General features: G+C 48.9%; 1 protein-coding gene and 1 long non-coding RNA gene across 25 annotated transcripts in view; one reads left to right on the top strand and one right to left on the bottom strand.

Moving 5' to 3' along the window:
- Nucleotides 1–231: 231 nt before the first annotated feature.
- On the bottom strand, nucleotides 232–9,808 carry PTGDR (prostaglandin D2 receptor). Of its 2 annotated transcripts, XM_089309709.1 has the most exons (3): nucleotides 8,762–9,808; nucleotides 5,988–6,111; nucleotides 232–1,576 (listed from the first exon to the last, which is right to left on the bottom strand). In XM_089309709.1, the coding sequence occupies exons 1-3, from the start codon at nucleotides 9,605–9,607 to the stop codon at nucleotides 1,323–1,325; spliced, it is 1,224 nt and encodes a 407-aa protein (XP_089165835.1). In that variant the 5' UTR covers nucleotides 9,608–9,808; the 3' UTR covers nucleotides 232–1,322. The 2 variants fall into 2 exon arrangements, with proteins under 2 accessions (XP_089165835.1, XP_002718292.3); XM_002718246.6 differs by lacking the exon at nucleotides 5,988–6,111 and having other exon boundaries at nucleotides 8,762–9,788.
- A 4,578-nt stretch (nucleotides 9,809–14,386) lies between these two features.
- LOC149122980 (uncharacterized) overlaps nucleotides 14,387–25,337 on the top strand; it is a 115,603-nt gene continuing 104,652 nt past the window's right edge. For 2 of the 23 annotated variants that reach the window (XR_016217827.1, XR_016217830.1), the window contains exon 1: nucleotides 14,400–14,671. This is a non-coding gene — a long non-coding RNA (uncharacterized LOC149122980). Of the gene's footprint in view, nucleotides 14,672–16,072; nucleotides 16,115–16,808; nucleotides 16,994–17,290; nucleotides 17,648–19,011; nucleotides 19,101–20,726; nucleotides 20,816–25,337 lie in introns of those variants that run through there. The other 21 variants (XR_016217833.1, XR_016217834.1, XR_016217842.1 and 18 more) reach the window with 20 other exon arrangements.

Here is a 25,337-nt window from a genome sequence, read left to right on the forward strand (position 1 = left end):
AGACCACAGCTGGTTCCTGAATCCCTTGTGGGAGACCTGGGTCGCATTACTAGCCCCTGGCTCTGGCCCTAGCCAGGCCCAGCCATTGTGCCATTTGCGGAACGAACCGACAGAGGGGAGCGTTCTGTCTCTGTTTTCTTTCTGCCTCTCAAAAAAAAAAAGCCAATGGAAAAAGAAAACAGAAATGTAAACAACAGATCTCTTTCACTTGAAGAAAAGAAATTTCCTCTACAATTTTGAAATTGTGTTTATTGATTCATTTGAGGTCTTTTCAGATAATCTGGACATGTATCTTAACTCACCTTCCGGACAGAGGGCACAAAGATGGACTTCTCTGACAGTAAGACACACATGCACTTACACAGTAAACATACCACCGAACGTCAAACTTTGAGAACATATGCATTTTTCATTATGTCATATTCTTGCAGTATACGTCCGGTACTCCTAATTTGACTTTTTCACAGTTGCGCTACACAAGAAATTATATATAAATACATGTGTACATATATATATATATCCTGATAAACACCATCTCTGAGATATTGGCAAAACCAGAGGTGGAAAAAAAACGAGGTTGCTGCTCTCAGCACAGGTAAATAGTCAGTCTTCGGAAGAGATTGCAGGCTGCAGGCCCCCGGGCGGTGCACGTGGCAGGCTCTCCACTTCAGAGTTGCAGCGTGTCAGGCACTGGGAACCCCCAAGACCCTTTTTTTTTCTTCTCTGAGTTTGTGGGCCATCGTCACATCTTGCCTGACATCTGCTTATAGAATCCCCGCCCCCTCCCCATGACTCTGAATGCTTGACCTGGCCGTGTTTCCTGCCTCACTCTCCTGAGAAGCATCTAGGATCCAGGAGTGACGTAGAACAATCATCAAAGAAAAGAACTAAGCAGGAACCAGGATGATGTGAAATAACCAAACCACGAAAATGAATCGGGTAAGAAACCATTTCTTCTTAAGAACCTCGATCAGACAAGTGTAACCAATTGTGTTTCCACTGTGTCTAAACAGAGACTAGGTCTTAAGACTTCAAGTTCAAATATTGGGAGGATTACTACCATTGCTTTAAGACTTTTAACATTGTTGCAACATGCTAACTTCTAGTCACTGCTGATAACAGGAAAGGAAAAAAATGCATTGAATTGGTCCATGAATAGAGAATGATGGCATATTGTTAAGACACAGTCAATACTTTTGGGAATACAGTTTTAGATGCTTCTGTTATGGGAGACAACTTTTACGGATTTAAATTTTAAGATTCAAACACAGAAACAAAAACCACTATGGTTCTTTGATGGAATATGTGGTCTCCGCTTCAGCTTACCAGGGAGTGCCTGACCCAGTCACAGGCTGGATTCCGTGTGAGATCGGCATGAACTGCTGGGCCAATTTCCGTACTGAAGAGGTCTTATGAAGATCTTGTGCAAAAACATGCGAAATACTGGAGTTCTGAAAATGATGAAAATCCAAGGGTCCACGATGGAGATCACAGAGAGGAAGCGCAGGGCCTGGAGGTCGTCGGCCTCTTGAGAGCGCCTGTCCACCGCCTTGAAAGCGCCGGAGTACGCACGATACTGCGGGGAGGAGAGACAGTGTTACTCTACCTGGTGGATTCACTGCTCCCCTCACCCTGCGACCCCTCCCCTCGCAACGCTCGCTTTCGGTGAATTGGTGAGCAGCTAAGGCCGCTGCAAGGGGAGAACCCTGGAAGCTGGTGGGAGGTGGGGCTCACGTGCAGACCTGAGCCCGTCCCACCGGCTGGGCTCAAGGTTCCAGGTCCCTGCCCTGCCAGGAAGCTCTGTGAGCCGAGTCGCCAGGTCCCCAGAAGCACGCAGGCTCCCTGTCCCGCTAGAACCCTTAGCCCTATTTGCGTTTCTTCCTCCTGCCTACTTCCTGTCTTCTCTGAGTGGCTAACGCAGACCTCAGCTGCATTTCTGAGATGTCACACATACGGAGACAGCAGCAGGGCAGAAGCTTTTAACCAGCGTGAAGAGACAGGCAACACGACAACGAAATGACCGAGGGTCACTTGGCCAAGGAACTGTCCAGCTCCTGAAAATGCGCGCCTTCTGCATGGCACAGACGGCTCCCTTTCTGAGCTGGCACCTTCTTTTCAGGTTACAGGGGGAAACGTGCACAAAAATACGAGCTCGCGCACCTGTGTCCTACCAACTCCTGGCATCTGCAGCTTCCCCGGGGCCCTGCTAACTGCCGCAGGCCACGGCTTTTCCTGCATTCCGGCAACTCTGCAGTCCAGCCAGCGCTCCCTCTGCTTCCTGCCGCCCTGAGGCTGGCCAGCTTTCCTTTGTGCCGTTACATTCCCTACTGAGATTTCAGTGCACAGTGGGACACACGGACCCTAGCGGAACAGGAAATACGCACACCCACCGGGCGGGGACATGGGCAAGTGCAGCGGCCTGACCCACCGCGGGCGCTCAGACAGCATCTCCCGGAGAAGACGCGTTGTCCCCTCATCCTTTCCTCGCCTCTTCACGTACAGCACTTCAGTGGCCCGGCTGAAGACGTGACTTAGGAAGACGTCCTACACTGGGCTGGCTTCTGTCTGGGTCCCTCCTTGTCCTTACTGCCTCGTAACATGAATAGGAGTTAAAATGGCTGATGTGCAGACAGAGCTATTTCCAGGGGCTTGTTCTAAGTACTTTTTTAAAAAAATTCAGTTTATCCTTACAAAAGTCCTATGAAGTCAGTATAAATAATATCCCTGCTTTACAGACGTGGAAACTGACTGCATGCCCAGATCTTCCCTCCCTTCAGGGTCCACTTCAAGGATTACCCCTCTTAGGAGGTGTCTTTGAGGCAGTGGCTAAGTAGTCAGCATTGGGGCCTGTCTGCCTGAGCTGGAGTCTCCTCATTGGATGATCCCCTTTCTTTTTCATGTTTATTTATTCATTTATATTTGAAAGAGCAACAAGGCAGGTGGGAGAGAGCTTTTTTATTCACCTGCCAAATGCCCGTAACAGCTGGGGCTGGGCCAGGATGAAGCCAAGAGCCCAGAACTCCATCCAGGTCTCCCATGTAGGTGGCAAGGACTCAAGTACTTGAGGCATCTTCTGCTGCCTCCCAGGATACACGTTAGTGGGAAACCGGACAAGAAGTGGAGGAGCCAGGACTCCAGCTGGCACTCCGATATGGGATGTGGGCGCCCAATGGAATGGCTCAACCCACTGCACCACACTGCCTGCCTCAGTCCCTTCCTTGGATGTGCAACTTTGGGGAAATCCATGTCCTCATCTTTACAGTGGGAGTCACTGGACCTGCCCTCCAGGCTGGGTGTGAAGTTTGAATGAGAGGGATGCGTAGAACAGATTCTAGCACGTGACACAGAGTTAGTGATTGGTATTCTTTTTATCAGTTACAAGTGACTCCCTTCTTCCTCCCAACTTCCCCATTTGCCTAATCACTCGCCTTCCCCTGGTATTATAGCTCGTGTGGGCGCCTGTGGCCCTTTTCTGATTTCCTCTCTCCACAATGGATAGGAGAGCATCTTGGATGCGGTAGGACCAGCTGTCTGCTGAACGGATCCATGGGTGACAACAGGCTGTATGCTCAAGTTGATTTTAAGAGCAAACACTTTACATGCCTTTCTCCTTGAAGTGGAGAGGGGCAAAATCCAATTTCACCTCTTTGAGAAAGCTTGATCAGCTGGGACTGAGTCCAGGCAGCAGTGTTGGCTGAATGACAAGAAAGCTGTGGTTTGAGCTTTGGGACTGATGCTTGCATTAACAAATCTGTTTATTTCCATACAGTACTTATCCATGTCAGTTCCACTGGGTTCTTTGTACTTTCAAGTCACTTGGTTGATTTTGGAAATGTGTTGTTTGACACTTGTTTTTGTTGTTTTGTTTTTTAAAAAAACATATTTCAATTCCATTCTTCCATGAACTTAAAAATTTTTTTATTGGAGAGGGAAAGAGGGAGAGAGAGAGCCTAAATGCTTGCAGAGTTGGGCCAAAGCCAGAAACTCAATCCAGGTCTCTCACATGAGTGGCAGGAACCCAAACCTGGTGACTCCCAAATGGGACATAGGCATCTCATGCATTAGGCTAAACACCTCCCAAATTTGGCGTTTATTAATAAAGTGGCTTAATTTAGAGGATCTGTGTGAGAAGAGCGCCCTCTGGTGGACTTGGGAGTCACTGAGAACACATCGCCTTTTCCAAGCAGGAGACTTGACTGAACATCCCTGCTTGAGAGATCTCTTTAGATTCTGATGAATCAAATTGAATTTTTTCAAAAAGATTTATGTATTTGAAGGACAGAGAAACAGAGAGGGAGGGATAGATATAGATAGAGAGAAAGATCTTCTTCCATTTTCTCGTTCACTCCCCAAATGCCTGCTCTAGGCAGGGATGGGCCAGGCTGAAGCCAAGAACTCCACCCGGGGTTTCCCATGTGGGTGGCAGGGACTCTAGCACTTGGGCCACCTTCCAATGCTTTCTCAGGCACGGTGGCAGGGAGCTGGATCAGAAGCAGAATGGCCGGGACTCGAACCTGTGCTCTAATATGGGATGTGGACATCCCAAGTGGCAGCTTAATCTGCTGTGCCACCATATCCTCCACTCAAACTGTCCTTTTCGCCAGTGCCTCCTTCACCCCAGAGCTCGCCCTCTTCTCGGGCCCTGTAAGTCCACTTCACACCCTCTCCCTTGGGCTCATCTCTTGCCCTTCCAATGCTTCTAACATCCTCTTTGGGAAGAAACATCCTTTCTGCCCACCGTGATGACATGCACACAAGAGCTGTCTCAGTGGGTGCAGGTGCGGGGTACCCTCTGCTACTCTCTGCCTCCGTGGGTTCTTATCTATGCAATGACCCAAGTCCCTATGTATCTTTCCCTAGCCTTTAATTTTCTTGAGTGGTGCGTGATCCCCCCTGCTCCCCCGCCAACTTCCAGTACACGGAGGCTTTCTAAGGTAAGACTCGTTTTGATGGAAAGATGTTACATGCATTAAGAATGCACAGCAAACAGCCTCTCAAGCCCACCCCGAGATCTCTACTGTTTCTTCCTGTTGCATCAGATCAGAAATTTGAACACTTGTTCAAACACTTGCTTATTCTAACCCAGCAGTATTGTGATGCTAAGCAATCAACCACACCCCAGCAAATTTGTCACTGGCCTAATACAGTCTTCATGCTATGAATAAATTATTACTTTTTAATATAAAACACCCCCCATATACAGCTGTATTTTTCCAGTTGCTATGTCCATTTCTCATAGAAGAGTGGTTTTCAGAATGTAGGGTCTCCAATACCCATTCAATGTGTCCAAGACAGGAAAACTATTTTTCATTAAGAAGTTGTTATCTGGGCTTTCACTCTCCTTCTCTCATGGACACATGAGTTTGACCAAGGCTGTATAGCATCACTTCCACAGCTGTTCCTGTGTTTTCTTGGCTTTTCTACAGTAGTAGGGTGAATGTGTGTCTGTGTGAGTTTTCAAAGATTTCTAGGATATCTGTGCTTCTGACATGTGTTTTTCCTGTTTCACTCACTGTAATCTCCATAACCTTACTATATTTCATTAAACCATTTCAAAATTCCATGGTTTCCCCTGCACCTATGCAAAACCACAAAAGCAAATTTTGCTATATACTTTTTGCAGTAATACTTAAAAAACTTCTTCAGCTTAACTTTTAATATGATACATTTAACTTTCAATACTGATACATATAATCCATGTAAATAAAAGCTCTTTTGGGTCCTAAAGACTTTTTAAAGAGTATAGAGGAAGTCCTTAGACCCCTCTCCCAAAGATATGAAAACCACTGCAAAGCCGGCGCCGTGGCTCAATAGGCTAATCCTCCACCTTGCGGCGCCGGCACACCGGGTTCTAGTCCCGGTTGGGGCGCCGGATTCTGTCCCGGTTGCCCCTCTTCCAGGCCAGCTCTCTGCTATGGCCAGGGAGTGCAGTGGAGGATGGCCCAGGTGCTTGGGCCCTGCACCCCATGGGAGACCAGGAAAAGCACCTGTCTCCTGGCTCCTGCCAGGATCAGCGCGGTGCGCCGGCTGCAGCGGCGGCCATTGGAGGGTGAACCAGCGGCAAAGGAAGACCTTTCTCTCTCTGTCTCTCTCTCTCACTGTCCACTCCGCCTGTCAAAAAAAAAAAAAAAAAAAAAAAAAAAAAAAAAAAAAAAAAAAAAAAAAAAAGAAAACCACTGCATTAGAACATAACTGTATCCTGAATAGACTGCATTTTTTGATTAATTTTATAAGACCATCAGGCAATAATAATACATGGAAGTTATATAATAAGTAATATTGATGGTAATGATAGAGGTCAGACACACACACACACACACACACACATACACTTTCCTATTCCTAAGACAAGAGTGGCCTAGAAAGCGTGGTGATCTCCACTAGCCATTCAGTGTGCCCAGCAAGGTCAACACTGTCTTCTTAAGAAAGCTGCTGTGGCCGGCGCCGCGGCTCAATAGGCTAATCCTCCGCCTTGCGGCGCCGGCACACCGGGTTCTAGTCCCGGTCGGGGCGCTGGATTCTGTCCTGGTTGCCCCTCTTCCAGGCCAGCTCTCTGCTGTGGCCAGGGAGTGCAGTGGAGGATGGCCCAAGTGCTTGGGCCCTGCACCCCATGGGAGACCAGGAGAAGCACCTGGCTCCTGCCATCGGATCAGCGCGGTGCGCTGGCCGTGGCGGCCATTGGAGGGTGAACCAACAGCAAAGGAAGACCTTTCTCTCTGTCTCTCTCTCTCACTGTCCACTCTGCCTGTCAAAAAAAAAAAAAAAAAAAAAAAAAAAAAAAAAAAAAAAAAGAAAGCTGCTGTGTGCACATCCACTCTCATTCTCACACAAATGTCCAGTGAGCTTTATCAGGACCAAATGACATGTGATGACATCACTCCCTATCTTACAGGACAAGGAAGGCTACCGTTGTTTTACGGATGAGGTAACTGAGCTCAGAACCGGTTCATTAGGCCTCGATTGTAGGTAGGAAGCCACGGAACCAGACTGAACCCCATATCTGATGCTAAAGCCCTTATCCCTTCCAGAAACTAGCCATGAAAAATGCAGTCTGCACTACACGTATTTTTGACTGTACATTTTTTTAAGAAATAACTTTCATCCATTATTTCCTTCAGTCATCACAATACCCTGTGAGCTAGTTGAATCTCCCTAGCCACAGATCCCACTGCAATGCTCTTTCCACTGGATTATGCTGCTTTCTGCATTGTTCCTACTGAAACATTCAGCCTCAGGACAAAACTGTCTTGTATGGGGCCACTTTCCGTTTTTATCATAGCACAGGTAAGCGAGGTTCCAACTTTAGAATAAGGGTCTGCAAACATTTTCCGTAAAGGACCAGAGAATAAATATTTTAGGATGTACAGCCAAGAGACAAAATTATGACTATTTGGTAGGTACTTTATAACATGAGAGAATATGCATTTGTACAATTTTTTTTTATTGATGAGACTAAAAAATGGAGAACCTTTTGGGAGGAGAAATACACATTTACTAAGGAGAAGAATGTATTTTTTTTCTCTTGGCTTAATTGAGGCTCAAAGTTCTCAGCCTTATCATTAAATGGTTGCTAATATTCATTGGTAATAACTACTATGCACTCCAGAGCTGCACAAAAAAACAGCAGGCAGGACAGAAGTTGTCCAGAAGTTGTCCGGGCTGTGGTTGGCTGGTCCTGTTTAAAGTGTCCAATCAGTAGCTTCTACGTCACCTGGGAACGCATTAAGGCTGCCAACTGGTCCAGAGAGCCTGAGTCGGAAACCGCTGGGGATGAAGCCCAGGCATTCATTCTTTTGAAAAGCCTGGCGGACTAGTCCCTGCACGCTGGAGTTTGAAAACCACTGCTCCGCAGCTTTATGCGGATAGCGGTTTCTTCCTTTCTTTGTTTTTGGGGCTTCTGACCCCAATCCTGCATGAGGAGTCTGCAGACTAGCTTCTCCACCCCAGGGGCAGTGTGCGATTCACTTAAATGCTGTTCCCATTGGGCAGGTACACCGGGGAAGGGGGGAGGGGATACCAACAGCGGCCAGGTGTCTGGGAGCCCAGCGGTGCCTCCCTCTAAAACCACTAGGTGCTCCCCGCCCCCTGGAGTCACCCGAAACCCGGAATCATGGCTTTCGTGTCGCCCCACTTGTCCAGACGGAACCTAAATCTGTCAAGACAGGTCGCCGCCGCGGCCGAAACCTGCGTGCGGCTGCCTCCCGGTTTCTGGCAAGCACCGGAGACCGCGGCACCGCGCCTGCAAGCGGACCCGCGAGTCTTTCCTGCACTCAACCCACGCCTTCAGTCCCCGGCCTCCGCAGCCCCCTCGGGCAGGAGCAAACCGTGCCTTACTTGCTCTGCCCGCCAACACCCCGGGGGGCTCCCTCGAGACTCTAGGGGCCCCTTCCTGGCTCCACTAATATTACAGGGAGCGCTAGGGATTAAAACCCTGCCCGGCTGTCTGCAAGGAGGAGAGATGCGGTGCTGCCCAGCAGGAATCCGGGTCTGCGCCTCAGCCGTCCGGGGCGCAAAGGTGACTCAGGGGGAAGCGAACTCTGCCGCTTGGAGAGGGCATTGCCCGGCTGAGGGGGCCCCGTGCGCCTTGCTCGTGGTCTTCCCTCCTCTGACTGTCCCTCTTATCGCTCCCCCACAAACCGGCTGGTCTCTGAGGGCTGTGGCGGGCATCCGGTATAGGGAGCGCAGTCAGCAAGCCTCCCCGCCCAGGGCGCAGAGCCCCGTCGCGCCGCGTCCCCCACAGCCGCGACGCCCAGCGACTCACAATCAACGGCAGCGAGCACATGGAGAAGAGCACCGTCATGAGGGCCAGCAGCAGGAGGTGATCCAGCTCCTCCAAGGGGTGCGGAGACGCCCCGCGCTCGCCGGCGCCCGGCCCGGCGCGCTCCCTGGGGCCGGAGCGCGCGTGCCGGCGCAGGCGCTGGTGCATGGTGTAGAGGTTGCGCATGGCGCCCAGGTTGCACAGCACGATGGCCAGCACGAGCAACGCCATGAGGCTGGAGTAGAGCACGGAGTAGCCCAGCACGGCCAAGGAGCTGTCGTCGTGGACCATTTGGATGAAGCACCAGGTGCCGGGGCAGTACTGCACGAAGCGCCCGAAGCCCGCCAAGGGCAGCGCGCAGAAAGCCAGGCAGAAGACGCCCACGACGGGCGCCACCAGCGCGCCCCGGCGCACGGTGATGTGGCGTCGGTAGAAGAAGGGGTGCCCCAGGGACAGCCAGCACTCGAGCGCCATGGCCAGGAGCTGCAGCGTCGAGGCGAGCCCGAAGAAGGACATGCAGAAGGCGAAGGCCTGGCACAGCGAGTCTCCGGGCACGGGCATCAGCCCCCACAGGCTCCGGTTCTGCGCGTAAGCGGTCAGCACCACCGGGCTCACGAGGCATTTGCCCAGCAAGTCGGTCACGGTCAGGCCGCACACCAGCACGTAGAAGACCGAGGGCGGCGGGCGCGACGGCCGCGGCGGGCACGAGCCCAGCCCCGAGCGCGCCAGCAGCCCCAGCGCCAGCAGGTTGCCCAGGAGGCCCGCGCTGAAGAGCACGCTGCCCATCGTCGCCGAGTTGCCCTTCTCCACCGACGTGGTGTTGTGGCAGCGGTAAGAGGGCGCCCTCATGGCCGGCGGGCGGGCTGCGGGGCCCAAGCTTTGGGAGCACGGGGCTCCCGGCGCGCGGCTGCGGAGGAGCCCCCGGGGCGCGGGCGCACGCGGCTCTGCCCGAGAGGCTAAGCCGCAGAGGAGGCTCGGCTAGGCGCAGCGGGCGGTGCCCCGGGGGCCGGCGCCTCCCAGCCCGACTCTGGGTCACACCCTCTCCACGGGGCGGGTCGCGGCCTCGGGGCTCGGGGAAGGAAGGAAGGGAGGCAGGAGGGAGGGAGAGAGGGAGAGAGGGAGGCGACCAAGTCCGAGAACCCAGGCGAGGTGGGAGAACTTTTGGGATGGAGGTGGGGAAAAACCAGCCAGCGCCAGGGAGGAGGACCACGAGGGGTTGGGGGCGGACGACTCTGGAAATGAGCAGAGGGGTTGAGAAAGGGCACGCCCTTTTGTCTTCGATTAGTGACACTCGAGCCAGCCCGGTCCACAGGGTCTTAACCACGATCTCAACCGAGACAGCAGGTGACAGAGCTGGGCCTCGAAAGCAAGCCGGGTGTCTGTTTATAGAGCTGCACACTCAGCTTGGCTCCCTTGGCTGCTCCTCCCAAGAGGCTGGTCAGCTTTCAAGGGGGTGGGCCCAGGGAAAAGCCAGAGGCAGTGTTGGCCCTGGTGGGCATCCTGAGACCTTGTGGGTGCAGGGCTGTGGTTAGCAGCACGTGTGCTTCATCACATAGGCCTGTGTTCAAGTCCTGGTTCAGGTTCTTCGTTGCCGGCAAACCCCCCCTCCCAGCAGGGACAAGGAGATAACCCATGCAGAGTGCAGAGGCTTAGGAATTGCTTGCTACAGGCAGTAGGCTGTCACTCAAGTGATGGAAGGGTGTTTTGATAACTGAGATTCAACTGCAGTTTTGAGCATGAATTTTGAAACCAGAAAAAAAAAATGGACTTGATTTAGGGCTCTCTGCCTCTTCTGGTTTGCTACTACTAGAAAACATTTCTTTTGCTTCATAAAGGCTAGGAGATTATTCATGGTTTGTTTCTTTAATTAACACCCCGTATCCTAGACGAGAAACTGGCTTTGAGTGTGGACTTGGAGCCGCATAGCTGGGGCCGTATTATGTAAGCAAGTAGATTATTCCTTGGCCTGAAGAAGCCCATTCCTGGGCCCTGTGCCCACTCCGATGGATGGTGTCACAGAGAGGGCAGCGTCCTGGGGCTTCAGATGCGGCAGCCTGATGGACAGGCAGGGAGGTGGCCTCCAAGCTGAACCTGGCCAGTGCTGCAGGCCACGGTGTGCAGAGGAAGCAGCCCGGCATTGGACGTCGTTCTGCACGCCACCGCTAGCTGTGTGACCTTGGCTCAGTGACTCTGAGTTTTCATTCCCTTAGAAATAGGACCTGGGGCATAATGCCCACCTCAGAGCCCCCTGTGGGGCTGAGAACAGGTGAGCTCCGAGTGGCCGTGGTAATGAGAGCTGGCACGGAGGGCCATCTCCTTGCTGTGCATGCCAAACCTTCCCATGCATCCACCCGCTGGATGACCTTGCCTAGGGTTGGTTTCCTTGTCGTCTGCCTCCTTCTCTCCCTCCTTCTCTCCCTCTCTCATCCCCACCTCCAGCCTCTAGCACCAAATAGATTTGTAAAAGCTCTACTTGAGTTAATGAAGTGGCAGGAGGGACAGCTCCTTGCACCCAAAGACACAAGACCCGGATGGAAGCTGGGGTCTCCTCCCCCGACACACACACAGTTTATACCCATTTCTGGACGGGCACAGTTTCCTGCAGTCCCATGATGGTATCCAGAGCACACCGGGCAGATTCCACCTTCTGAACCCTTCCTTGAAGCACGTTGCACGGGGGTGTGCATCCGAAGCACATCTGCTCCCTTTCTTGCAGCCTTAAATATTATTTTTTTCTGCTAAGGCTGCCACCAACTCCCTCTCCCTTCCAGGAACAAGTGCACAGGGAGCCAGGGCCCAAGAATGTAAACAGCTTGTTCAAACCAGCGCCGCAGTGCGAGTGACGGGCCAGCTGTGGGGCCCTGACGCGGTTCGCATATGTCATCCTCCACAGGTTGAAGGCTTTGAACCAGTACAATTCAGGAAACCATGTGTTTCCTCCTGCCCAGTGTCGCTGGCCTGTACCGGGGGGGTTCCGGTTGCCTTTCCTGCCTGCTCTGCTGCTGTCCACCCTGCCTTGCCCGCAGCCTTAACTCTAGAGCCTTTCTGTCCCAGCTAAGAAAAGCATTGCCTGTTCCTGCATCCAGTGTTTTCTGAGTTGTTCCTTTGTGCCAGGCAAGGGAGCAGGCCCTGCGGAGCGCACAGCAAGGGAGGCAAAGCAAATGGTACTGTGACTTCCACAGGCTTGTAAGTTTCTCCATCAGCTTTCAGAGCAACCGGGTGAAGCTGCTTTTGAATTGTTTTGTTTTCTATAAGAGAGAAACTGTTAATGACAATATCTTGGGCCTAGTTAGTGGTCACTTTACCTCTTTTATCTACAAAGCTGAACCAGGCTGCTTACTTGTGCTATAAGATAAATCGTCCAGAAAAATATATATATAGGGCATCATATGTGAGCAGACTATTTTCAATATATGATTACATTGTGATACTGTAAACATGAAATCAGATATGTGCATGGACAAGTTCTAGAAGATGACATAAGCAAATGAAAACATTGACTTAAACTTGAGAAGGGATGCTAGGAAAAAAATTCTCCTTGAGTCTCTGGGTTCAAGTCCCAACTCTACTCCTAATTCTAGCATCCTGTTAATGTGATCTCTGGGAGGCAGCAGGTGATGGCGCAAGTACCTGGGTCCCTACTACCCACATGGGAGGCCTAGATGGAATTTCAGGCTCCTGGCTTCAAGCCTGCCCCAGTCCCAGATGTTGCTGGCATTTGAGGAGTGTATTAGTAGGTGGAAGACATCTTTCTCTCTTTGAAATAAATAAAAATTTAAAAAGAAAAAAAATTCTCCTTGGATTTCTACTGTTTTCAATGCAGTATGTGTAATAATTATTTTAAAATGTTTCCAGCATAGAACAAATGTAATGCTTCTGACCAGGTTTTAAGAAGTGGGGAAGAAGGAAAAAAAAAAAAAAGAATAGCTTTGTTCTGGGTTCCTTCTTTTTTTTTTTTTTTTTTTTTTTTTTTTTTGACAGGCAGAGTGGACAGTGAGAGAGAGAGACAGAGAGAAAGGTCTTCCTTTGCCGTTGGTTCACCCTCCAATGGCCGCCGCTGCAGCCGGCGCACCGCGCTGATCCGATGGCAGGAGCCAGGATCCAGGTGCTTTTCCTGGTCTCCCATGGGGTGCAGGGCCCAAGCACCTGGGCCATCCTCCACTGCACTCCCTGGCCATAGCAGAGAGCTGGCCTGGAAGAGGGGCTACCGGGACAGAATCCGGCGCCCCAACCGGGACTAGAACCCGGTGTGCCGGCGCCGCAAGGTGGAGGATTAGCCTATTGAGCCACAGCGCCGGCCCTGGGTTCCTCCTGACCACGCTTCTGAATCGTGTCTGCCCCTCATTTCTCCTGAACGCCAAGGAACTGGCCTGGGCTTGTCAATGGGGAGGAGGGAAGCTGAGAGCAACTAGGGACATCCCTTCCCCAGCTTGGAGGTTTCTCCCTGCTGGAGACCACGCCGGCTGCCTTCTCGCATTCAGCTGGTTGTGGGGATGTGTAGGGTCTTGGGGGGTGATTTTGTGAGCATTCACATCTCAGCCTCGCTCCTTGCCAGCTCCGGGCGCTTGAGCAATCTTCTAACCTTCCCAAACCCCAGTTGCCTTGTCTGTACAATTGAGAGTGAGGATCCTTGTACAGCACTCACAGGGGACTTGTGTGGCACGAAGCAAATCATCTGTGCGGAACTGGAGTTCATAGCCTTGGCTGTGCTTCAGAGTCTCCTGGAGAGCTTTGGATGTTTCTGAGGCTTCAGCACCCCAAACCCCTTATACTGGGCTCCCCAGCTGTGCCCCCAGCCCTCAGTATTCTGTGCAGTGTCCCAGTAAACTTCTCAGGTGAGAACCACTGGACTAGACTGTTTAGCATAGTGCCATGATGTGCCTCTGTGTGGATCCATTGATAACTCATGTCTTCATCCCTTCCAGCTGTACTGCAGAAGTTTCTCTCTATCTCTCCCTCTCTCTCTCTCTCTTTCCTCTCTCCTCTCTCTCTCTCTCTCAACATGAAAATGAGACTCAAAGAACTCAACAACTTTCTAAGTTCACACAACTGCTGTGTGATGAGTCTAGAACGGTGTTCAGTCTTTTGGATTTTCTCAACATTTGCTTTGGACAAAGAGAAGGCCAGGGGCAGGAGAGAAGGGAGGGAGCCTGTGGTTTCCAGGGTCTGCTCGGAGGAGGCCGGGCAACCCCCAGGGTCAGAAGTGCACCCGTTCCTTGTATTTCCGTGGTTGCATCATAGCTTGTGGCGGAGTCTGCACAGATGCCATTGCCACATCTGTTTGCTAACATTTGCAGCTGGTGTGGTGAAGTCTGCATTTCATCTGGACCTGATTTGTAGGTTCCCTCACCTTTTGTCGAGCAGTAATTTCCATCGTGCCGTCTTTGGCTTCCCAACAAGAGACTCAGCCCTGCAGAGGTTCTGGGGGTGAGCGCGTCTGAGCAGACCTCAGCTGGGCCTCTGTGGCCTTGTGTAGATCAGGCTCTCATCTCTGTACTGGGTTTGCAGAAAATGTACTTTTAGCTTTTGCTTGGCTGTGGTGTAAACCCTGAGGGTCAGCATGAATTTTTGAAGGTGTGTTTGGGTGGTGCCCAAGAGCAAATCACTGTGGAGTAAGCACTCCCTAACCCCATGATTGGCGGTGAAGGGTGCTGACCACTGGGCCTTCCCGCTAATCTGGCTGTGGGTCGAAGGGAGGATTGTGGCAGGTGGGCCTGGTGTGGTTCCCTGGGAAGCAGAGTCCTGATGCAGATGAAGAGAGTTTGGGAGGCTGTTTAGGAGGGAGTACTTGGGGATGACCAGCTGTGAGTGGGAAGGCCTGGTTACAGCAACCAGGCTCCCGTAGCTCCAATTAGAGGCGCGAAGCTCAGACATTGAAAGGGCCTGTCCAGGTTGTCCCGAGTTCGAGGTGAGGTGAGTAGGCTTTTATGTCTTTGGTGGGCCGGGCACTGGGGGCACGGCACAGGGCTTGGGAGCCAGCACTCCCCAAGGCAGGGCAGGTCTGGAAGGGGCCGACCGCTGAGGGCTGTCTCATGACAGCTGGAGGACAGGCTGATCGGGAGGAATTGAAATGAAAAACCAGAAAGGACTCACAGCTCTGGGAAGGACTGACTTGTGAAAGGCTGGAACTGACACTTTGACGAGAAGCTGACTAATGCCCTGTCTCGGGATATTGAAAAACAGAGGAAGTTAGAAGTTATGATGCCCATTTAATTCATTTTCCAGGAAAAATTCCAACAAAAAGGAATTCCCATGAGCGCAATTCCAAGCATATAAAAGAATTGCATCTGGTAACATGTCCCATGGATGCAAAAGTTAAAATAAATAGTATCCTACTAAAGAAAGCCAATTACCTGCAGGAGCCCAAGTGAACTCCTGGGTACAGGTGCTGCGATTCCCAGCTGCACGGAGGCCGGGTGGGGAGACCTTTAAGTCTCTCAAATTTGGACCCCTCTGCCGTATGCCCAAAGGGGAACAAACTCCATAAGAAGCTTTAATTTTATGCTTTTACTTAAACCTTTTTAATAATTTATTTTATTTATATAAAGGGAATGAATTTCCTGTATTTCGTATACAGTTTTGAGACCAAAATATTTCCCACCCTCCCCTCCCCCCTCTCATTCTCTCTCTTCTTTCCTTTCTTATTTTTCTTTTAATTTTTGCAATCACATAGTGGCAATTAATGCTCCGCTAAATAAAGAATTCAACAAGTAGTAAGTAGAAAAGAAATTGAAAGAATTTTGAAAATTTACATGAATCTCTTCTAGCTTAGCAGTCAGTGTGGCCTAGTGTTGTTCTCATAAGTTTCTGTTCCCAATCCCATCGGTTCCAAGACCTTATGATGTCATGCCATAGTGCAGGAAGACATGTTTTACCCTCGATGCAAACAAGGAAAACTGGAAAATGACTACATGCATGACACAAATTGATGCCCAGAGAATCCAAAAGAACCTTTAAGACAATAGCTAATTGTAAATCCATGGTTTATTTTTTAAGGCTTATGTACTTATTTTGAAAGAGTTACAGATAGGAGAGAGAGAAACATTCATCCACTGGTTCACTCCCCAGATGGCTGCAATGGCCACATTGGGCCAGCCAGAAGCCAAGAGTCAGGAGTTTCATCTGGATCTCTTACATGGGTGGCATCTTCCACTGCTTTCCCAGGTCATAAGCAAGGAGTTGGATTGGAAGTGAAGCAGCCAGGACACGAACCTGTGCCCATATGGGATGCTGGCATTGTATATGGTGGCTTCACCCACTGTGCTACAATGCCATCCCCGTGTCCATGTTTTGAGTAGTTTTATTTTTTTGCAGATCTTATATGTGTGCAAAGCAACTTCACAAAGCCCATCAGCAGTAAGTACAGTATTAAAAACCCAATGAAGAGTTCTTTGTCAAATTGTATTTTGGGGTATGCATTTCAAGAGTCAGCCAACCAAACAATAGTTCTGTGGTTTAAAATAAATTCATTGTATGCAGATAAAAATAACAGCCACTACGATGATGATGGTTCTTCACAGTGACATGATGTGACGCGTATGTTTTCTCTTCCCTGGGTTCCTGACACACAGTTCCTAAAACTTTTGTAATTTCCTGAGTGATAGCAGTATTAGGAACATCTTTTGTTCTACTATTTCACCTAGGTTCTTGACATCAGAGCCTCTAAGGCCTTTGAATCTACTGAGTGATGAGTAGCTTTAGTATCCTAATGGGAGAAAGAGGGAGGCATGATTAGAGGGCTGGAACTTTCAGCCCAACCCCAAACTTCCAGGGAGGGAAAAACAACTGGAGATTGAGCCAATCACCAATAGTCATTGAGCCAATCACCAATAGTCATTGATCCAATCAACCATGCCAACGTACAGAAACTTCCCCCAATGCCTGAACTAGAGTGGGGAGAGCTTCTGGGTTGGTGGCCACATACAGCTATCAGGAGAGCAGGGCCCTCAACTCCCTGAGGACAGAAGCTCCTGCACCTGGAACCCTTCCTGACCTTGCCAGATGTACCTCTCCCTCTGTATCCCTTTGCAACGAGCTCTTTGGTAAACAGGTGCTTATAAGTCAGTGTTTCTGTGAGTCTGGTGAGCTGTTGAGGCAAACCATGGACCCGAGGAGGAAGTGTGGAAACCTCTGAATGACTGCCTGTTGGTGAGAAGTCCAGGTGACAACCTGGGACCTGTCCCTGGGATCTGAAGTGGGCAGCAGTCTTGTGGGCCTGAGCCCTTGACCTGAGAGGTGTGTGCTGCCTCCAGCTATCAGAATTGAGATGTAGGACACCCAACCTCTGTCTGCTACTTGGAGAATTGGTTGGTGTAGGGAAAATACTCACCCATGTGGGTCACAACTGTTGTAAGTATAGAAACTCAGGTTTTCCTTTTAATCACCTTAAAACCGAGATGTAGAGAGCTGGAGTTTGGCTGGGCTGCCTTCTCTGTGGTTCAAATGAAAGCTAGAGCCAGCAGGAGGAGAACCCTGAGCAAGGGGTCACAGGTGTTCTTGCCTGGGGTCTTTTGGCTCCCTGGGCTTCTGGAGCCTAGAGTGAAGATGAGTATCAGCTGTTGGGAAGCTGCCCAGACTCTTAGGGTCCTTAGGAAATGCAGAAAGGTGAGACGTTGCTAACCCTGAGAGAGCAAGAGAAACTTAAGGGGGCAGAGATGTTTCCTCCTGGAAGCCAGCAAACAGCAGTGGACTGCTTAGGGCATGCAGGTAAACTGAGTCCCTGTGGGCAGCCCCGAGAGAAGTAACAACAAACCCAAAGACCCAAGCATCAGTGGAGAGGAGGAACAACTAAAGCAGGCTCTGACATGCCAGAAGTGCAGAAGGGGACTGGCAGTCATTTGAACCAGTAACAACGATAATGGTAATGCTATAACCATAGTAACTGTAAAGGTGAGTCAAGTACTTGTTCAGAAAAGATTTTCTTGAATTAAAAACAAAAGTTTCCAACCAACTCAGTTTAGTTGATGAATCGAGGTCTGATTACTCTTGAGACAGGTGTGCGTTCTTTGCCCCTTTTTGATTGTCTATTGAAGGATCAGGTCCCAGCATGCTTTGTGATTGGAATTGTTCAGCACATCTTCCTAGACCCCACCATGGTCCGAGGAATCTGGGTTTGGATCTTTATTTAACGATTCTCCTGTGCACCAGGGTGCCTTCTGAAAACATGGCTCCCTGGTCCAAAGACTTAAAAACCTTGGCACTTGCCTGTGATCTTCCTTCCAGCAGACATCGGTGCCACTCTGTGTGGTGTCCGGATCCCAGGTACAGGCCCCAGGAAGACTTTGCTTCCTTTACTTTCCGCCGGCTGCTTTCCGGAGGCCTCTCCCTGTGCCCTGTCATATATGAGGCTGATTCCAGAAGTTCATGAGAAGATGGAATTGAAAGATCAATTTGTTTTGATGCAAAAGATTTTGAAATCTGTGCATGGTTTTTTCATAATATGTACTTTCCATGAATTTTTGGAATTCCCTTGTAGTTCAAAATTTTTTGCACAAAAATAGGTCCTTCTTTTGGTTCCCTTCTCCATGAACTTTCTAAGAATTTATTTATTGGAATCAACATTGTGGCTCCTAATTCATTTATTTGAGAGGAAAAGAGACAGACTGAGAGAGAATATCCATCCTCTGTTTCACTCCCCGAATGACTGCAACAGCCAGGGCTAGGCTAGGTTGAAGCCAAGAGCCAGGAACTCGATCCTGGTCTCATATATGAGTGACACGAGCTCAAGGGCTTGGGCCATTTCCATTGCCTTCCAAGGCACATTAGCAGGAAGCTGGATTGGAAACAGAGCAGCAAGGATGTGAACCAGAGATCCAATATGGGAGTCCAGTGTTGCAAGTGGTGGCTTAACCCTCTGGCCCACACTGCCAGCCCATTCACGGCTACTTTAAAGGCCATGGCACATCATGCTGTAAATAATCCATAAGTATTCATCTCTTGCCTGTTTTTTCACTGGTCTTGTTTGACAAGTTTTTGTTGAATGCTAGATGTTAGGTAAACATATTGTAGAGACTTTGATGAAGTTATTCTCTGAAAAGGGTTCATTTGTCTTATAGTAGATACCTAGAGGGAGGGCAGATGATTCTTATGGGCTGAGCTGACTTAACACTGGTTTGCAATCTTGCTGAAGCTACTTTTTTGACTGAAGGAGTGAGTAGAGGATGAAATCAGGCCTATAATTCTACTCTCTAAGCTATGAGCCCTGTTGAGTGGCCTCTTCCTAGAGATAATGACTTTTTTTCTTCATTTCACAGAAACATTTGCATTTGGGCTAACTGTTGTCCTGTTTTCATCTCTTCCCATCACTATTGTTTTCAAAATTGGAAAACAGAAACAGAAATGGGTAGGTCGCTGGCGCCGCAGCTCAACAGGCTAATCCTCCGCCTAGCGGCGCCGGCACACCGGGTTCTAGTCCCGGTCGGGGCGCCGGATTCTGTCCCGGTTGCCCCTCTTCCAGGCCAGCTCTCTGCTGTGGCCAGGGAGTGCAGTGGAGGATGGCCCAAGTGTTTGGGCCCTGCACCCCATGGGAGACCAGGAGGAAGCACCTGGCTCCTGCCATCAGATCAGCGCGGTGCGCCGGCCGCAGCGCGCCAGCCGCGACGGCCATTGGAGGGTGAACCAATGGCAATGAAAGGCCTTTGTCTCTGTCTCTCTCTCTCACTGTCCACTCTGCCTGTCAAAAAATAAATAAATAAATAAAAAAGAAATGGGTAGGTCTCTTAAGGCAACCTCAGTTATGGCCATGACTTTTCAAAATTCAGTTTTGAAATTCTAGGATGCTTGTAAGGCAAAATAATTAGAGTAGCATCAGTCCATTAAAAACACCTGAATGTGGGATCATGCTGCATTAAGGCTGCATTTTTATTTTTATTAAAGATTTATTTATTTATTTGAAAGAAGGAAAGTGAGAGAGATCGATATTCCTTCCATCTGCTGATGCACTCCCCAAATGCTGCAATGGCCAAGGCTGGTCCAGACCAAAGCCAAGAGCCTGAAGCTCCATCCATATCGCCACATGAGTGGAAGGGGCCCAAGTGCTTGGGCCATCTTTGAATGCTTTCCCAGGCACATTAGCAGGAAGATGGATTGGAAGTGGAACAGCTGGGCCTTGAACTGGTGCTCTGATATGGGATGCCAGCATTGTAGGCAGCAGCGTAGGTCACCGTGCTACAATGCCAGCCCCAAGTGTACATTCTTAAAAAGACTATCTGAAAGGCAGAGAAATGGGGTCAGGGGACAGGAGGAAAGATATTTCATCTGTTGGTTCACTCCCCAAATGACCTAAACAGCTAGGTCTGGGCCAGGTTGAAGCCAGGAGCCAGAAACTCCATCCACATATCCCATGTGGGTGGCAGGGACTCAAAAAACACTTAAGCCATTATCCACTGCTTCCCATGCACATTAGCAGGGAGCTGGATCAGAAACAGAGTAGCCAAAACTCAAACCAGCAGTCTGATATGGGATGCAGGAATCTCAAGTGGCTACTTAGCCTGCTCTACAACAATGCCCACCTCTAAGTCGGAATTTAATAATTTTGCAAACAAATTATTTTTTGCTAAGATGTTTAAATATCACTCAGGTGAGGAGAGAACTGAGGCAAGGCCAAGGAGCCAGGACAGGCAGTAGATGCTGCCTGAAGCGTGATCTAGGCACGTATTCTCTGAAATTCCATGCAAAATTCAGTGACTCTTTGTCAGCCTTCTAGATTTCAAGGTGATAGAAGCAGAAAGAGTAGAAGACCTAGCAAATAGTCAGAACCTTGGCTAAAGCTAAGAATCCAGCTAGCTCATTTAATGTGGTCATTTAAGCCTGACCTACAGTAGATACAAATCTGCTTAAAATACTTCTTTAAATCATTTACTGATAGACACTGAAGCCCAAATTAACAGCCATAAAAAATTAAACATGTCAATGGACAAACTGACAACACAGCAAAGGTCTTAAATTTTATTTTTGATTTTAGATTCAGGTAACACTTCATACCATAGAATACAATGTGGATTCCAGTGAGTCAAGCAGAGGACGTTGGTTTTATAACAACAACAACAAAAAAGGCAGGTCGGTCATTTCAAAGTTACTTTCCTTGTCACACGGAACAGGGAGACAAAACAATAGGAAAACAACTGCTTGGTTAACAACAGATCACTTCATTTACCTGTGTCCTATAAGGATTAAGGCAGAAGGAATTTTGTTATCATGTTCATTGAAAGGCTGGCTGGGAAATTCGTCTGTTAGCTCTCTAATCCTGATTTCTTGGCAGCTCAGATAAGCAGCTTGCTTTCAGCCCAGTGGTGTAGACTTTAGCACGAGTGACTCCACTGGGCCTCAGCACAGGAGCTGAGCCCAAAGTAATAACCTTTATAATTTTCACTTGAAAAAAGCAACTCTGGCAGTAAGGTTTAGCTGAAAGAAGTACGACTTCTTTGACCCCAAACAACTTTGCAATTAGATAGTATTTTCCATGAATTAGTACCTTTGGTTAAATGAAATGAAACATGGAGAAAGGTGCCGGGGCCAACATTACGTTTCTCCGTTGTTTATTTTTAGGAGGTGCTATTGGGCAGCTTCAGCACGGGTATTCCATGTCTATTGAGGTTCACAGCCTTTCAGAGTAATTTGTGATTGCCTAATTAGACATACATAAATACAAAAGAAAGAAATCTGTGAGAACAGTTTCATATCATTTGTTCTTCCTTAAGGTACGTGGCTAGATCCTGTCCGGAGGTCTTGTTCCCTGGCCAGCTGAAGTCCCCCTGGTGGCTAAAGTCCTAACACAGGAAAGTACCTGCTGCTCTTATTAGAACTTTTCTACTCCTATCCATCCCCAGATGGAGTCTTGTGTCTCTGGCTTTTGAATTAGGAAAGTTCTAGCTGGGAGGCCAGGCAATGCGGATTCTCCAATTGTTCTGTCTCCATTAGGGTTCAGGGTACACACTGAACTCTTTATCTTTTAGAGCTCTAGATTGTGGCAATGCAAAAGCCCCCTTTCTCAGGGCTGCAGGCTCTACCAGAGACCTCAGTGAGAAACTCCACAGCCATTCCTTCCTTCCTTGTTTTCTGCCTCCTGTTCAGGGCCTTTCCCCTCACACAGGTGGGAAGCTCTGCTGTGGTTCGCCAGACGTGAGAAGAATACTGTTTCACAATCAGGGTTTTCGTAATTGTCAAACATCTTTTTATGACACCTAACACCTTTCATGCTGTCGCCAAGCCCACATTTCTTTCATTAGTTTTCTTGTTACTCCTGTCTTTGCCTAACCTCTCCAGCCCTCTCCCTGGGGTACCTGCCCAGTCACCATTTATCCTGCTGTCCAACCATCCAGAACAGTTTTTCATTTCCTGAACGTTCTGTGTACACCCAGGCCTCCATTCTCGGCACATGCTACCTCTCTAGAATGTTCTTACACTCTTACTTCCTCTGCTGCTGGAAGCTAATGTATTCTTTAAGGTACAGCTCAAATACGACCTGCTTAGAGAAGCCTTCCGGCTTCTATTCCAACCTGGATTCTTTCCCTATACTTTGCCAGCATTGCAGTCCCTACTATTAAATAAAGCACGTATTATATAATTTTATGATCAGCTATGTGTCTCTGCACACTGGAAGTGAACCATAGGGAGATGGAACATTGCTCTTGACATCTGTAAATCCCTGCTGTCTAGCAGAGTTCCCAGCATGTAGGAAGCATTCTATAAACAGTGAAAGGTGGAGAAGTCTATGTGAGGAAGCAGTTTGGATAAGGGGACCACGATAATGAATTCAGCTTTAGGTACGTTGAGTTTGAGGACACCAGTGGCACCTTCTGAGAAGCACTTTCCATCATCTCCATCTTGACACTCACTCCCGGTTCCCAGTTCTGCTGCTTGTGTCCAGTAGTGATGCTAATTGGACCTGTTTAAGGTGGAGACTGTATTCCATTAGTTTGAGTTTGTGGATTGTTGATAAAGACGTGAAAGTAAAATAACAGGATATTGAAATATTCCCAAGAACTTGCAATACCTTTCTTAGTCCTACAAGGGCAAGCAGTGGTCATTGGAGTTTGTGGAGATGGAGCTGGTCTGTGGTTGAAGCTGTAGTTGTAGGAGAAGCTTCCAGAGAGAAGCTCTTGCCTTTGAAGGAAACATGCAGACGCTTCCAGCCTGCAGCACACATGAGGGAGCTGGGGGAGATGGCATCCTGCCCTCTTTTTCCTACCTACCCCTGAATTCCTGCCAGTCCTTCCCATTGGCCCAACGCAACTGGAAGTCATTGCGCATGGAAACAGGTTTGATGCTGTGCACAGAGGTCAGCTTCCTAGGGCACAAACAGGTGAGAAAAGGCAGAGAGTGGATCTGGAGAGCAAGCTGGAACTGCCTGGCACAGAGGATGTCTAACACGTGCTTGGCTGCTCGGTGTCCCCTCTGCTCGTCAGCCTGTAATGGAGCTCACCTCCCCAGCGTGTGCTCTGGAAGCTTCTGGGGCTCAGGCTGGACTGAGAGGTGGCACCAGACAGCTCCCAGACAGGAATTCCAGAGTGCTCCATGCCCCAAGCCTTCTTCCTCCTCTCTCTTCTGTTCCTTCTCTTAATTTTCACAAAGATCTATTTTCAGTTTACTTACTGATCCTGTAGTTAACCCTACGCTAGGTAAAAGAGTACAACGAATAGTATGAAAAAAAAAATTGTTCCTCAATGGAAGAGATAGGGTTGTTTTTTTAAAAAAAAGATGTATTTATTTACTTGGAAGACAGAGTTACAGAGTGAGAGAGAGACATCATCCATCCATTGATCTACTCCCCAAATGGCCACAATGACTGAGACTGGGTCAGGCCAATGCCTCGAGTTGGCAGCTCAATATATATTTCCCATATGGTGGCAGGAACCCACTGACTTGACCCATCACTGCTGCCTCCCAAGGTCTGCTTTAACAAGTAGCTGGAGTCAGGAGCCAGAGCTGCATGTCAAACTCGGGTCCTCTGTCTTAACTACAAGGCCAAGCACCCACCCTGGATTCTTGGAAGGATTTTTTTTTTCAGTAGTTTTTAAAATTTATTTATTTATTTATTTTTTAACTTTTATTTATTAAAGTACAGCTTATGGATTACAATGGCTTTTTCCCCCTCATAACTTCCCTCCCACCCGCAACCCTCCCCTCTCCCGCTCCCTCTCCCATTCTATCCACATCAAGATTCATTTTCAATTATCTTTATATACAGAAGATCAATTTAGCATGTATTAAGTAAAGCTTTCAACAGTTTGCACCCACACAGAAACACAAAGTGTAAAATACTGTTTAAGTACTAGTTATAGCATTAAATCACAATGTTCAGCACATTTAGGACAGAGATCCTACATGAGGAGTAAGTGCACAGTGACTCCTGTTGTTGACTTAACAAATTGACACTCTTGTTTATGGTGTCAGTAATCTCCCTAGGCTCTTGGCATGAGTTGCAAAGACTATGGAGGGTTCTCTCCTCCCTTCAGAGAAAGGTACCTCCTTCTTTGATGGCCCGTTCTTTCTACTGGGATCTCACTCACAGAGATCTTTCATTTAGGTGTTTGGTGTTGTTTTTTTTTTTTTTTTTTTTTTTTTTTTTTTTTTTTTTGCCAGAGTGTCTTGGCTTTCGATGCCTAAAATACTCTCATGGGCTCTTCAGCCAGATCTGAATGCCTTAAGGGCTGATTCTGGGGCCAGAGTGCTGTTTAGGACATCTGCCATTCTATGAGTCTGCTGTGTATCCCACTTCTTGGAAGGATTTATAACTATCAAAAGACTCGCGGCCGGCGCCGCGGCTCACTAGGCTAATCCTCCACCTTGCGGCGCCGGCACACCGGGTTCTAGTCCCGGGCGGGGCGCCGGATTCTGTCCCGGTTGCCCCTCTTCCAGGCCAGCTCTCTGCTGTGGCCAGGGAGTGCAGTGGAGGATGGCCCAAGTGCTTGGGCCCTGCACCCCATGGGAGACCAGGATAAGTACCTGGCTCCTGCCATCGGATCAGCGCGGTGCGCCGGCCGCAGCGCGCTGGCCGTGGCAGCCATTGGAGGGTGAACCAACGGCAAAGGAAGACCTTTCTCTCTGTCTCTCTCTCTCACTGTTCACTCTGCCTGTCAAAAAATAAATAAATAAATAAATAAATAAATAAATAAATAAAAAAGACTCGCTTCATGAAACTCATTGTTTGTTTCACATCCATGACCGAGTTCCTTCCTGGATCCCTTCTCTTTGATGTAGTCTCTCCGCCTTCCCTGGCAATACAGCACAGCTTATGGCTCAGACGTAAGGCTTGCTGGGTCCAAATTCCAGCTCAGCCACTTCTTCCTGTGCAGTGTTGGGCCAATCCTTTGATCTTGCTGGGTGTGGGTTTCCTTATGTATTATTTGGGAAATAGAATGGTATGTGTGCTTTAGTTTTTGTGAAGATTCAATGACATGATGGCCATTAGGTGCTCTGCAGGCTGCCTGGCTTGTAACACGTATTCAGAGTTAACTGTCAGTATTCTCATCTCTGTCTTCCCATCCCTGGTGGATTTTCTTCCACTAAGCAAACCTATGCATCATTTCCTGAATTTTATCTGTGCTTTCCTGCCACGATTCTCATGGTCATGTTCATA

This window comes from Oryctolagus cuniculus, chromosome 12, assembly GCF_051225735.1.
Source record: "Oryctolagus cuniculus isolate XC-2025 breed Fujian yellow rabbit chromosome 12, ASM5122573v1, whole genome shotgun sequence".
Taxonomy (NCBI): Eukaryota; Metazoa; Chordata; class Mammalia; order Lagomorpha; family Leporidae; genus Oryctolagus; species Oryctolagus cuniculus.

What these genes read in the sequence shown, in the direction of transcription:
- PTGDR (XM_089309709.1), bottom strand. Translation starts at nt 9,607, where the DNA reads ATGAGGGCGCCCTCTTACCGCTGCCACAACACCACGTCGGTGGAGAAG. An exon ending in TGTGCTCGCTGCCGTTGATT is followed by an intron (nt 6,112 to 8,761) that starts GTGAGTCGCTGG and finishes TTTTTTTGACAG; the next exon opens with GCGGAGTGGACAGTGAGAGA. An exon ending in TGGCAGGAGCCAGGAGACAG is followed by an intron (nt 1,577 to 5,987) that starts GTGCTTTTCCTG and finishes TCCTCCCCGCAG; the next exon opens with TATCGTGCGTACTCCGGCGC.